Source organism: Hippoglossus hippoglossus, chromosome 13 (assembly GCF_009819705.1).
Source record: "Hippoglossus hippoglossus isolate fHipHip1 chromosome 13, fHipHip1.pri, whole genome shotgun sequence".
In the NCBI taxonomy this organism is placed as follows: domain Eukaryota; kingdom Metazoa; phylum Chordata; class Actinopteri; order Pleuronectiformes; family Pleuronectidae; genus Hippoglossus; species Hippoglossus hippoglossus.
Window position 1 is genome coordinate 27,906,066 of NC_047163.1, and position 13,631 is coordinate 27,919,696.

General features: G+C 39.5%; 1 protein-coding gene across 5 annotated transcripts in view; it reads left to right on the forward strand.

The window, feature by feature from the left end:
* Positions 1-13,631, forward strand: part of LOC117772552 (RNA-binding protein Musashi homolog 2-like) — a 163,535-nt gene that overhangs the window by 145,428 nt on the left and 4,476 nt on the right. For 2 of the 5 annotated variants that reach the window (XM_034603792.1, XM_034603793.1), the window contains exons 9-12: positions 3,943-4,057; positions 5,697-5,771; positions 8,218-8,274; positions 11,348-11,551. In XM_034603792.1, coding sequence (XP_034459683.1) covers positions 3,943-4,057; positions 5,697-5,771; positions 8,218-8,274; positions 11,348-11,551 — 451 coding nt within the window. Of the gene's footprint in view, positions 1-3,942; positions 4,058-5,696; positions 5,772-8,217; positions 8,335-11,347; positions 11,552-13,631 lie in introns of all 5 variants that reach the window. The other 3 variants (XM_034603794.1, XM_034603795.1, XM_034603791.1) reach the window with 2 other exon arrangements.

The following is a 13,631-nucleotide window of genomic DNA, read 5'->3' on the forward strand; positions in this document are numbered from 1 at the left end:
ACATATACTAACCTAACTCATCTTGTCCCCACCACCATGGGACGAATAAAGGATTATCTTATCTTAACTTACTTCCACCCTTGCTTTACCCAGCTTAGTTGTGGGCATGCCAGACTGGACACTAGTCGTGCAATATGCTGATGTGCTGTGGCATCACTACAGCACGCTCATTTCAGTGAGACTACTGACAAGGCATTTCAGCAGCTTCAGGAGCAGTGTTTTCTATGAGAGCAAGGAGCACTCTACTCTTTGGGCTTTTTATTTATGCACACCTTTTGAAGACACAAAAAATAATAAAACCCACTAGAGGAAAAGGAAAGAAATAAAGCTAAACATTCTTCTTTAAATATAGACAATAGATTCAAAACAATATGCAACTAAATGTAAATATTCAGTTAACAATGAACAAAAAATTACATTTTACCAAGTATTCCGCTATCTGCCGCTAGGATACGGAACTCAATGGCAAAGTCTGTGGCGTTATGCTTACCGTGACGAAGGTTAACCAGAGCCCTTGCTGCCTCTCTGCCCGGAGAGACTCGCTGGAAAACTTTGGTGAGCCTGGTAGTGAATGTCTGGAGGAGAATTTTGCAAGAAGGAGATTGATCGATAGCAGGGTTAGGGGTACAATTAAAATCTATCAAAGTATAGGAGGGTAGAAAAGTCAGAAATGGTTGCCAACAGTTTGGGGAAAAAGGCAGATTATATTGGGGTTGAGATGCAACCTAGTAAAATGTGCTCTCCATAGATGTATCCAGAAATAAGTACAGGGGTTCCTGTTTAGCTCTCCGTTACAAGGATCCGAGTTTCAGGCTCTAGAGGAATTCACACTAATAGAGTTTCACTGTAACTTATTTAAGCTGATGGCGAGGACACCCACCTAGCTTCTAACTGCCTTCATCCAAACGTCTACCCTGCTTCCACTGGAAAAGTATTATACTGAATAGCCAGTAAAATAGTATTCCCAGCCACACCCGTTCACGGCAGCTCTCCTCTCATGATCAGTGCACTTGGTAGGTGCTAGGAACTATTAAGTGGCTTTGTAAGCCCCAAGGATCTGTTAAAATATCTGGCTAGAGTAACTTTTAAGAATCAGTAAGTTGTCATTAAACATTGTAGTTCCCCATTTACTGTCATACTGGAAAACGGTCCCACAACTTCTTAATTGAATCTAAATTCTCTTATTTATTGAGCTTAATTAGCAAGGGCAAGCAGACAGCAATGATTAAAATCTCAATTTTGGTCGCACAATGAGAACTGCACCTTTTGCATTTATATGTGGCTGAAAACTCCAAAATAGCTTGAGTGTAGATGTTTTCTCCATATCCTTTTTCAGACAACATCGTTCACTGCCTCCAATCCAACTCATTGACCAATTTGGCTCTATCTCATGTCAAACTATTCAGTTTTCTGTCACAATGCTCTGCTGGCAGCTGTATTGTCATTTTTTGAATAATATCAGATCTTTACTATAACCACTGACAATAGTACATCTGTTATGTTTTCCTTTGCTGATTTGTGACTTGCAGTGCCGCACTATACAGTACATACCATAACTCGTCAGGATATATTTTTGTGACTTGTGACATAATGAACATATCTCAAAGGAAAAACAGAAAAGTTTTGGATGTTTCATATACTTCATGACACTTTTTGGTAATTGGTTTTGGTCAAAAAGAATTTGATTACCAGACAAAAAAATCGTCATAATGGTAAATGGATTGCATTTATGTCGCGCTTTGTCTTGATGACCACTCAAAGCACTTACAGTACAGTTGACATTCACCCATTCACACACTTATTCACACAGTGCCTGTATATTATGTGCTTTGCCTGCCTGTCTTTGGCATATGGATTGGACAAATGGGTATCAAACCATTTACCCTCTAATCAGTGGACAATCCGCTCTAACTCCTAAGCCATACATCAGACTTCCACACATGCTCTAACCTCTCCTTAATTATACAATTATCCCAAACTTCTGTCAATAGAAGCTCTTTTTCTCCTGGTCTTATTATTGTCACTGAGTCAGCATGCAATTGCCATACAAACAACCTAGAGGAGCAGAGAGAAGGAAGAGCTATTAGAGCACACTAGCTATTAATTTTTACATGATAGCGTTTATACATGGGGAGCTCAACAATGCTGACTTAGATTTCTTTATCAATATACCATAGAGAGACTGAAGCCATGATCTTTCTTCCATTACACTTCTGGCCTTGTTTGAATCGAGCTACAAAGGAAGTGCATGGATTGTTCACACCAGCAGGAGAGGCCAAGCAAGAAGAATGGTGACAGAGAAGCACAGAGAGAGCAGAAGTGTACGAAATACAGGCATTGAAACAAGGTTATAACTAGCTCAGTAAAGAAGTAGCATTATCTTTCGCCTGTATGCTGGCATAGCAAGGTATTATTTTCACCTGTCTGTGTATCTGTGTGTGTTTACTTGTGTGTGTGCAAAATAATTCAACAACGCATTCACTGATTTCCATCACACTTGGAGGGAATTTATACTTAAGTAATTATCTCCGGATTATTAACTTTTGGAACTGATCGGTCAAAGGTCAAGGTCAACAAAAATATGTTAACAATCATGACAGTGCAGAGAAGCTGAGTTGTGGCATCTGAACAGCTGTAAAGCTGCACCAAATTTGATTAACATAGTGAACATAACATAAGTGATTGTGAGATTGTGTAATATGAAATGAATGAGTTAAAACTATAACTGCAAGGCAGAACAGTATGTCAGGTAAACTAGTTTTTTTACAGCTCAGACCAGACTTTAATATTTGATTCTTGGTGAACTTTGAATCATATTTTAAATATGTGAAAACCTTAAAAACTTTGATCCAATTAAAAATGGCAGTACATCAAGTAGTCAGAATGATAAGCTTCCTTTCAGTAGAAAAAAGTTTAATTTAATTTGACTACACAGGACCACACAATTAACGATGGGTTCCTGGGATTGATATATGAGATGTTGAAGAATTCTTGAGTCTTATTTGCGATGTGGGGAAGCTGGGCATGATGCCGTATGGTTTTAGTTAAGTGATGGGGAAGTGTCCCTGTAGAAAGTGAATAAGTGTTGTGAATAGAGGCCATGCTCTGGGTCAGGAAAGGTCTCATCGTGGATGGAGGTTTGTTGGATGGACACAGTCATGCTCCGCGGTGTGTGTGTGTGTGTCCCAGGTGTGTCGAGTTGTCCACTAAAAAGAGAGTTAAACCCCCACCCCCCTGTGTGGAGTGTCAGTCTTTCCCTATAACCTCTTTCTACACCTAACACTACACCTAAACTCAAAATAAATAAACCAAACCCCTGATGGTTCTTACATTGTGCCTCATGCTGAGCTACAGACTCAAAATCAGGCACAACTCAGTCATGACTTTACTGTTTTGGAAGAGTTAAGCTGAACAAAACTTGCTGCCATCCAATCCTGGTCTTCATGTATATTTACAGCACCACGCAAGTCATTCAAAATGTGAAATCCAGACAAGAAGTCAATTACTTTGGATTTCCTGCTTCAGATTTCATTTTACAAATACAGTATTTTAAAGTAGTAATTATGTCAAATCGGCATTGGTGTGGAACGTTGGCTTGATAGAACCCCCTTATTACTTTTAGCAAAACAAAGTGAAAAATCAGTATTTCATTTACAAGATATTTTCTGGTCTGGTCTACACTTGACACAAGGAATCTTAATATCTGTTTGTTAAATGTTCTTTAGTGCCATGTACTGGACATAGGAAGTGGTACAATTTGGGCAAGACAAGTCCACTCACTCCATGCAGGAAGTAACATCTTGCTTTTTCATTAGGGTCTGATGAACGCAGAAGTGCACAGCTGCGTCAACAAGCATTTCACCAGCATCAGCAACATGCACACAGCGTCAATTGATCAATGCTACTTGCAGCTTTAATTTGTATTTTGTCTATACTCCACAGGTAGAATGTAAAAAGGCCCAGCCTAAGGAAGTGATGTTTCCTCCCGGGATGCGAGGACGGACAAGGAGCCTACCATACACAATGGAGGCCTTCATGCTGGGCATGGGCATGCTAAGTACGCACACAGTTTGTTGTGGGTGAATATATTAATTTAACGTAACCTAATACCTTTCTTTAACTAAAGCTTGTTTTATTACGAGGAGAATAAAGCATCATTACCATATCATGGTATAATTTGACCATGAAATGTACTGAAAGGCTGGAGGTCTGCTGTACATGAAATCATTCAAATGAGGCAGTAATAAAATGTTCGTGGAAACAACATAGTCTCCAACACCTTGAGAACAGACCATTTCACAATGTTTGAGAAATCTCACTTTTCTGGTCATTTTATGACATCATGATCAAAAACAGAATGCATGGAGGAAAATGGAGAGTATGTAGTAAGAAGTGTGATCAGGCAATCTTGGAAGGAGACTACTATTATTATACTTAAGACTGCTTGCTTAACACAGAGGAGTATATACACACATTTCTAGGGTAGGTCATATTTAAATTTTGGGTCTACTAGGAAATGTTTACATGCTGTAAAGTTTAAGAAACACTTTATTTCTTTCATACAACACATTACTACTGCGGATTTTCAATGAAACAGCTAGTCTTAGCTCCTGTGTCTTTAAATAACATTGTAATGTGCAGATGTTTGACTAAATGTTTATTGTAAGTCTAAATAGACGTTTTTGCTGATAAACCTTTGTGTTATCATTATTATTATTAATGAAGCGTTGCGTTAGTTCATGCAGGACACGGAGTCATGTGCTCAGCTGTCATAAGCTGCCAGCTACTGATAGGTTTATGGGTGCTCACCAGTCACCCACCAATCACAGCCCATTCTCTCAACAAAGCGGTCCCTTTAAATATGACCTCCCCTGCTGGCGGCAACTTGCCTCCACCACCCCAGCCTCCCCTTTTAGTACTGAGTCCAAACATTGAGGTAAATGGTATTCATCTTGAACAAATGTATCTTGCCTGCTACGCCCACTGGGGGATTGCACGTGTGCCCTGTTTTATCTTAGCATGCTGCTTGGCTAATCCAGGGGACATCAAAAGAATCAAGCCAAGCATAACTGTATTCCCAGTGCAATAAATGGGTAAAATCATGACAAAGTGTTCCTGACTGAATTACTATTATTATACGTTATTAGTTATTATACAAATTCTAAACTCTTAAGGTCTGGTTTGATTTAAAAAAGAGGAGAAGAAAGTTTAACCATCGATTTAACCATCGCTAAGATGCCCAAATTGTTTAGGATAAAGGTTATCTTTGAGTTTGATAAAAAAAAAAATAACATCATCCTATGTTTGCTCAGAGACAGCAAAGAGACAGCCACATTTTATTATGGTGTGGTATGTTTAAGTTTGATTTTATTTTATTTTTCAATCTTAATAACTCAAATTTAACAAATGTTAAATGTATATATCCGCTTTCTGTAATTTATCTCTCCGTTCCCACAACCATATACATAGAAAATGGGGATTTTTCGTGCATTTAGAAATGTTGATTAATCCGATACAAAATTGTAATCGTTTGAGAGCCCAAATTATTATATATTATCACTTGTAATTGACCTTTTAAATGAACTGAAAGTTTTTAATAAAGTTTAATTTGAAATAGACAAATGGATGTCATCAGTATGGGTTTGCTTCTGTTATAATTATTGTTTTATAACAGTTGTCTCTTATCTTTTCTCCAGGTTATCCTAACATTGTGTCTACTTATGGCAGAGGCTACACTGGATTTGCCCCAAGCTATAGCTACCAGTTCCCAGGTAATTTATTTTAAATGATTTGATTTCCCTTCTGACACACACATATAAACACACCTACATACACTCACACAAATGTGTGTGACAGATCTTAGTAGGGTTATTCAGGATGAATGTGCAATGCTGTCACAGCAACCAAGCCTGGGGTCTGTTTCCCGCACAACTTAAGTTACACTAAACATGTATGGTGAAATGCACCTTTCAGTTAAGTAACATTCACAATATGATGGTTTTCTAAAACTGTTGAACTAAAATTAATCAATTGTTATTGCCTGAGAGCTTTTGTTGCCATTATGAAAAGTATCAGAATCAGCTTTATTGGCCATGTATGCATACACATACAAGGAATTAGACTACGGTTTTTTTCCGTGCTCTCAACATACATACACAGAAATAGACAAATAAACAAAAAAAGCAAGGACAACAAAGCAGAACAGTTTAAGCTAAACATTTAATTATGATATACATTTAAAATCTGAATATAAATATATATACAAAAGTATACATATATGAACATAAATAACACAACAAAAATGAGAATGAAATGGGGAAATAGTCAATGCTGGGTTTTGAACCTGAATGCAGGAGACATGACTAAATTGGAAACTGGGTTTGTCAAGTATTATCAATACTTAGATACTTTCTCAACACCACACATTTACAATGATACAATCTACGTTAGGTTCACTATCATTGAATCAAAAAGTATCCAAGCAGATCTACAATCAAATTTTCAACCCAAGGTTTCCCCCAGAAACAAACCCAGTGACATAATCGTGAGTGATTTCGGACACAGCCACAAAGAATGTATAGGGAAAACATTGAAGAATAGTATTAATAATGTTGGTATGAGTTCAGAGACCTTTTTAGTAGCAGTACTGTGTGTTATGCTGGTTGTTAATGAAATGAAACAATTATTACCATATTTGTGTGCCTAGGACCTTTTTCTTAATGGAAACACAGAATGAACGTAGCACAGGATCAAGCATGTGTAGATAAGGTGTTCCAAGACATGATTGAAACAAAGCCGGTGTATGGTATGGCACTTGCCAAGAATCATCTAACGGATGACTGAACACTGAAATCTAATCATTTCATCTCTTAGTCCAAGTGAATGTTTGTAGCAGATTTTAAGAAATTCCATCAAGCCAATCTTAAGATATCACGTTTAAGAGGCGAGAATAGTGATTTGAGAGTTCACAGGGACCTAGACATTTGACCTTTGATCACCAAACTCTCGTCAGTTCATCCTTAATTCAAAGTGAACGTTTTTTTTCCAATTTATAAATTAAATTCCCAAAAGTTGTTCCTGTAATGTTGCGTTCAAGAGGTTAAAAATATGTTTTATGAGTCACAGTGACATTGAACTTTTGACATTTGACCTTGAGTCCAAGGGAATGTTTTTACTAAATTTGAAGACAGTCCCTCAAGCTGATCTTAAGGTTTCATTTTCATACTAATAATAATATACATAATAATAAGTGTTGTTGTCTGAATCCTGCAGCTCTGCAGTCAGAGATACCTGCAAAGAGAGAGAGAGAGAGATAAACACAACGTTAGTGATATGTAGTAAAATAAATAAATGTGGGGGCAGAGAGACAGGAAGAAGGGTGCTCACTGCTCAGTGCCTGATGGGTGTTCCCCCAGCAGTCTAGGCCTATAGCAGAATAGCTACTGGGATTGTTCAGGACTCACCTAATCCAGCCGTAACTATAGGCTTTATCAAAAAGTAACGTTTAAAGTCTAACCTTAAATGTAGAGATTGGCGATATGTCCATTTACTACAGAACACAAAAGCATGTGTTTTGCCCTGATGCCTGTTTGTTGTCATAGCTATAGTAATTAGCACTTAGTTAATGTTTGATAATGGTCATGATCATGCCTCAATAGTAAATACATTTGAATTATGTCACAAAGTGCTCCAGTCATAGTTAGTGAAATGACTGATGCTGGAGGGACGATCTCCAAACAACAGACAGCTTCACTTAGTGTGAGTAGTGAATATGAAAACAATATCATATGAACTTTAAAGTTACAACGGATATAGTAAAACTTTTAGTAGTATTGTCACATAAATCAGCCAGTTAGAGGCTACCCTGTATGCTGAAACCAGTCTGAACACAGACATTTGACCAAAGACGTTCAGTATCTTTGAGCAAGTGGCTCTGTGTGCATGTCTCCAGCAAGTCCTCCAACCTAACATAGTTTTATTCACATTCGCAGAATTGTCTCAGTCATTCAATGGCCATTTAATTGACAATTTTAGAATATAGGACAAGATTGTGAATATCCCTATAACCAACTGCCATTAGATTTTATCAGGTGTTAGCAGCCACCAGCGGATGCTAGGGACATAACTTAGCATCAAGTGTTTTGGCCTTGTAATCAATATGTTGTAGTCTTAAATGAACTAACAGAATGTTGACTGCCCTTCCTGTTCTTTTCTCAGGCTTCCCAGCTACAGCGTACGGACCAGTTACAGCAGTGGCAGCAGCTCGTGGATCAGGTAGGGGTACCCATGGAAGAGTTGGCAGCTACATGCTATACGGGCAGAATGCAAGGGCAGGTAAATGCTCTGTCAGTATTCTGTGTAGCCTGACACTGTCTCCATGCACTCTCATTTGTCTGTTCTGCCAGACACACACTAAAACACGCACGTAAACATACTGTAACACAGGAACAGTTACTGTATATACTGCTTGTAAAGTGGATAAAGAGGGTAAGTTTCTTCACTCCTCTAAATTTGGTGATAGTAAACAGACAGTTATAGTAGCTTCCACAGTTTGTCTGAAGAGCTACAGTACCTGCTATGTAAATTCATCATGGATGGATGTTTTTTTATTATTAGTTTTTTTTTTTTACTTTTAAACAGCTACTTGCTTGTGTGTGTGTGTGTGGGTTCAGTGAGTTTTTCCTCACTGCCCTTAACTAGTCAAAGTGTTATCATTTCCATGTTCCAGCTAGTGATCAGTTGTTCAGTATCATAGTAAAAAACATGACTTTTAGATTGTGTTGTGGCAGAAATATTTAACATACAGGAGAGTTTTTTGTCAGAAAAGTGGCCAGGCTTTTAACTTGGAACAGGCCAGGAGCAGGAGTCAGCCTCTACGCCGACAGGGGACCAGGAGCAGGCGACAGCTTTTCTGCTGACCAGGGAGCAGGAAATCTGGTTCTAAATCTGGTTACTAGCAAACTGAATACTAGCAGACTGAGGAGCAGACAGGTTCAAACTGGCTGGAAAACCCCTGGACCGATGGTGGCAAGGTGGCCTAAGGAAACTCTTTGTCTTCTGCCATGAGAACAGGAAATTTGGTTGAGGCTGCGGTGTCCTCCAAAAGCCAGAGCTGCCAAGGAATGGGTTGAGGTGGTCTTTGACTTGAGGATGGCAGGCGGAAAGCTAGCTTGTTGAGACCTTTGAACAATAAGGCGAAACTCTGTTGGGTCCATGTCTGGTCAGTTCGTTCTGTCACAAGCGGAAAGCAGGAGCAACCAAACGCAGGAGCCAAGTTAAGGTGAAACAACAAAAAATCTCCTTCAAATGAAGGCTGAGTAAGGCAAGGGACCAAAACAAAGTCCAATAATAAATTGGAAATAAATAATAAAGCATAACTAATTGGAACAAGGGAAACAAGGGAAACAAGATGAACATGGTGACGAGATGAACTGACAAAGTGAAGCACAGAGACTTATATACACAAGGGAGGCAGGAATGATGGAACACAGGTGAAACACATTAGGAACAGGTACAATCACAATGGCGGGAAAACAGGACAAAGGCAGGAAATCAAGCTGGAGACACACATGGAACATCATTTCAAAAGAAAACAGGAAACCAAGAACTCAGGGACAACTGTAACTGTAAGGAGCTGTCGACCAAGTGTGTTTCTGAATGCTCTGAGTTCAAAGTTTTTCTGTTGATTGTGTGAGAGTGTAGGGATGTGACGTGAGGAAAGTTCCTTTTGTTTTTTAATGATCATAATCAGAGCATTCTTTACTTTGAGATACCATGCCACTGCTTTAAGAAGCCTGATCCAATCCGAGAAGAATGAGATAAGATCAGATGGTCTATGGTAGTTTCAGTGTTTCTTGTCACTGTTGTGAATACAGCAGCATTTTTCCTGACCTCTGGATCTTTTTGTTGCACTGACTGGGGATCCAATCCCTTTTCCACAGGCCAACATTCCTCAGGTTTCCATCAGAAGTCAGGGGCATGAATCCATCTGCCTTGCTCCTTGAATTTAGCTGCACTCATTTCCTTTGAGGTGTCATCTGCTGGATTGTCCTTGCTGCTTACATTCAATTCTCCATTGAGACAGATCTGTATTGTCCAGAATAAGGGAAACTCTGTTTGCAACATAGGTCTTAAACCTGGTGCGGTCGTTTACAATGTACTTGAGTACTGTTTTAGTATCCACCCAGAAGATTGAGGGTTTTAGGTTCATGTGCAGTTTATTACCAAGCATTTTGTCAACCATCACTAACCGTGCTGCAGCTGCCAACTCCAGTTGTTGTATTGTGATGTGCTTTAAAGGAAGAATTCTGGACTTTCCCAGGACAGAAGTTAAATGCACAACATCCTGATTGTTAAACTGCAACAGTAACTCACTAAGACATAACCACATTTTTTATTTATGTCTGAAAAGTGGAAAGTTGTGTTTTCTACATGACAGTGTGATGAGCACTGAAACTAAAAAATAGTTGACTTAAATGTAAAGGCACACTTGCGTAGTCTGTATTAAAGGTAAATCTACCAGGTGCATAGGTTTGGTTGAAGCCCATGAAGTGAAGCAACTGCTTGGATGCGGCTATTTCTGGTAGTGAATGTTTGACACATTCGTTTCCCTGCTATAGAGGTAGTCCAAGCCCTACCCCATTGTCCGGTTTAGTCCTCACAACCTTCTGTCCAAAGCTAGTAAGCTGCACCACACTTTTACCATTGCTGTGGTAGTAGCAAGACCAGACCATTTTTGGTGATGGTAAATGGTTTTGTATTTATCTAGCGCTTTTCTAGTCTTGATGACCACTCAAAGCTCTTTACAGTACAGTTTTACATTCACCCAATCACACACACATTCATACAGTGCATCTATTAGCAGCACTTTGTTGTTCTATGAGGGGCAATTCGGGGTTCAGCGTATTGCCCAAGGACACTTCGGCATGCAGATGGGAAGACTGGGGATCAAACTGCCGACCTTCAGGTTGGAGGACGACCGCTCTACCCCTCAGCCACAGCCTCTTCCCCAGTGTTCATAACAGGTACCGCCCTAAGTGGAAACACTGCATCTCCCCTAAAGGATTGTTCCGGCCTTGATCCCTGTGTCTGAAGCATGAGTGGTCTTTCTCAGCGGTGCTCGAAGGGATTGATTTTTCTTTTCATCATCAGTCATTTTAACAATGACTGATGTTTTTTACCTGATTGTGTTTCACTATTTAGTGGCCTGTTTTGAAATAACAGGAACACATCAACAGAGAAATTATATGACACAATTCTGCCAATCAATCAAGGTCATTATAAACAACAGTGATGAAGTCGCAATGCCATTCAATCCCTCCCCCACCCCCACCTCCTTATCTCCCAGGGTTCCCTGATTATGGGTTGTATTCTGCATCTGGAGATGGCAGTGACGTGCGGGGAGGAGCCCCTTACTCCCTGGCTGGCTATGGCTCCCTGGGGGCCCAGACGGCTGCTGAGATCCTGCCCAGTGAGCATGCAAGCTCGGCCTGCAACTCTCCCAGCTCCCTCCAGGACATCCTACACAGCCCGCAACCTTTTAAGAGCCCAGGTCAGTATTTCAATGTCTCTGTTACTTCTACACATGCATGTAGACCCACAGACAACACAGCTCATCAACAACCTGAGGGGGAGATGGAAGGAGTGTGCAGTTATGATATGCAACAGTGCTTGCTTTTTATCCATTTCCTTTAATTTTGTCATTAGTTATTTTGTTCTAATCATTGTTTGGAATATTTTCACACTAGCGCATAACTTTTATGGACAAACAGAAACAAGTCATTCAGGCCAGGAATTTGACTCCATCCCAGGGCTCCTCAAACTAACAGTCTGACCACTGATTCTGTTGACTCTACCTGTTTGTTGATGTAACATACACAAAATGTAGTTATTCATGTGTTAGTGACTGAGATATATCAATTATAAATATATCTTTTAACATTTTTAGAAATTTCGTGTTATTACAGGAGCAAGTGGAGCCTACATGTGGACCATATAGTTCTGAAGAGAAACCCAATGTAGGTTATAATTGTATTAAATTAAAACCACATTGGGTAAGTGGTGGTAGTTTTCTCTCTCTCTCTCTCTCTCTCTCTCTCTCTCTCTCTCTCTCTGAACAATGGTTAAGAAAATACGTTTATTATGATTGATGAAGATAATTATCATTATTATGATAGACAATAGCAGTAGTGGGGACACACACGTTTGCAGATCAGTGAGGTGACTGTCATGCACTGGTGAGGTAAGCTTTGATGCAACAGGTCCCTTAACTCATTTTGGATTATTACATCATCACTGGTTGAGTTGACTGTTTAGGCCTAATTGAACCTCAGGCCTCCGGGAAAATGCTGTCAACCAGAAGAAGCTTCCAGTGTCCACATTATTCTTTGAGACCTTGGATCCAGACTGTAACTGTCTGAAGATCACGTTTCCTACAAACAAAAGACAAATGAGGATACCTCTTTATGAATAGCTATCATTCGATTACAGATTTGTCCCTCAAATGTTTGGATCCAGAGAACACAACGTGTTTAATGAAGGGTGAGTCTAATGCTTTTGTGTGTTTACTGACAAAAGCATGATCTGATCTTAAGGATCATCGTGCCAATCCTTACACATTTAAAGAAAGCTTCAATAAAGCTGCAATAAAGTTGATTAATATTTAACCTCAGCCTTTTCTGACATTTACAGCATATACTTGTACACACACGCACAATGTGGAGTTGGAAGTATTGGTAAGTGAAAGTGATCTATTAGTAATGATCCTTGACTGGCTATCACCTACCTATTTCTGGAATACCTCTCTCTCTCTCTCGTGTTTGTTTGTGTGTGTGTGTGCATAAACGCTCGAGACATACTCTGCACTGAACCATTATCTTTTTTTATATATTCTACCGTGCATACATACTGTAACATACCTAACTACTGCAACACATGACTAGAGCCTAAAAACACATTCTAGCTAGAATGTGTTTTTAGGCTGGTATTCTGCAGTATTACTCCCCTTCTGGTGAGGTGAGTCCATGAAATAGTTCAGCTCAAAATACCCAGGACACCCTGTGTAATTTCCTGCCTGTCAGGCAGCTAGATCAAATGCCCCAAGTACTTTGGAGAAGATAATCACCTTCATATATTTAAAAGAGGCGGTGAAGGAGCAGGAGCAGTGTGGAGATGTGTGGGGGAAGGGAATGTGGATGTGGTGAATAGTGCTGGAGGCTCTTGCTGTGACAGGTGTTGATTAGGTGAGGGGTGTTTTGCCCACTTCCCCTGTGCAGATTTTGCCTAGAATTCATAAACTGTCTGGTAGTCATAACTGCAAAGTGCAAAGAATGAGAAATTGAAATTGAGGAGTTGTTTTTTACCCTTTACATTGGTGATGTAAAAAATCACTTATGTTGAGCTTAAAAATCATCTATAAGAATTAAAAAACTGTATATATGCAGTAAATTACTCCAGTAAAGCTCATAAAGACCAAGACGTTTCACAATTCTGCCTCAGTTCATTTCAGCTGATCTTTTATATATATGTTAGGGCTGCAACGATTTTTGAACCAAAACTGAAACCGCGGTCCAGACTTACAAGGTTCGGTTCGCGATACGCGGAGACGGAACCGCAACATGTCTCCCTGCCCA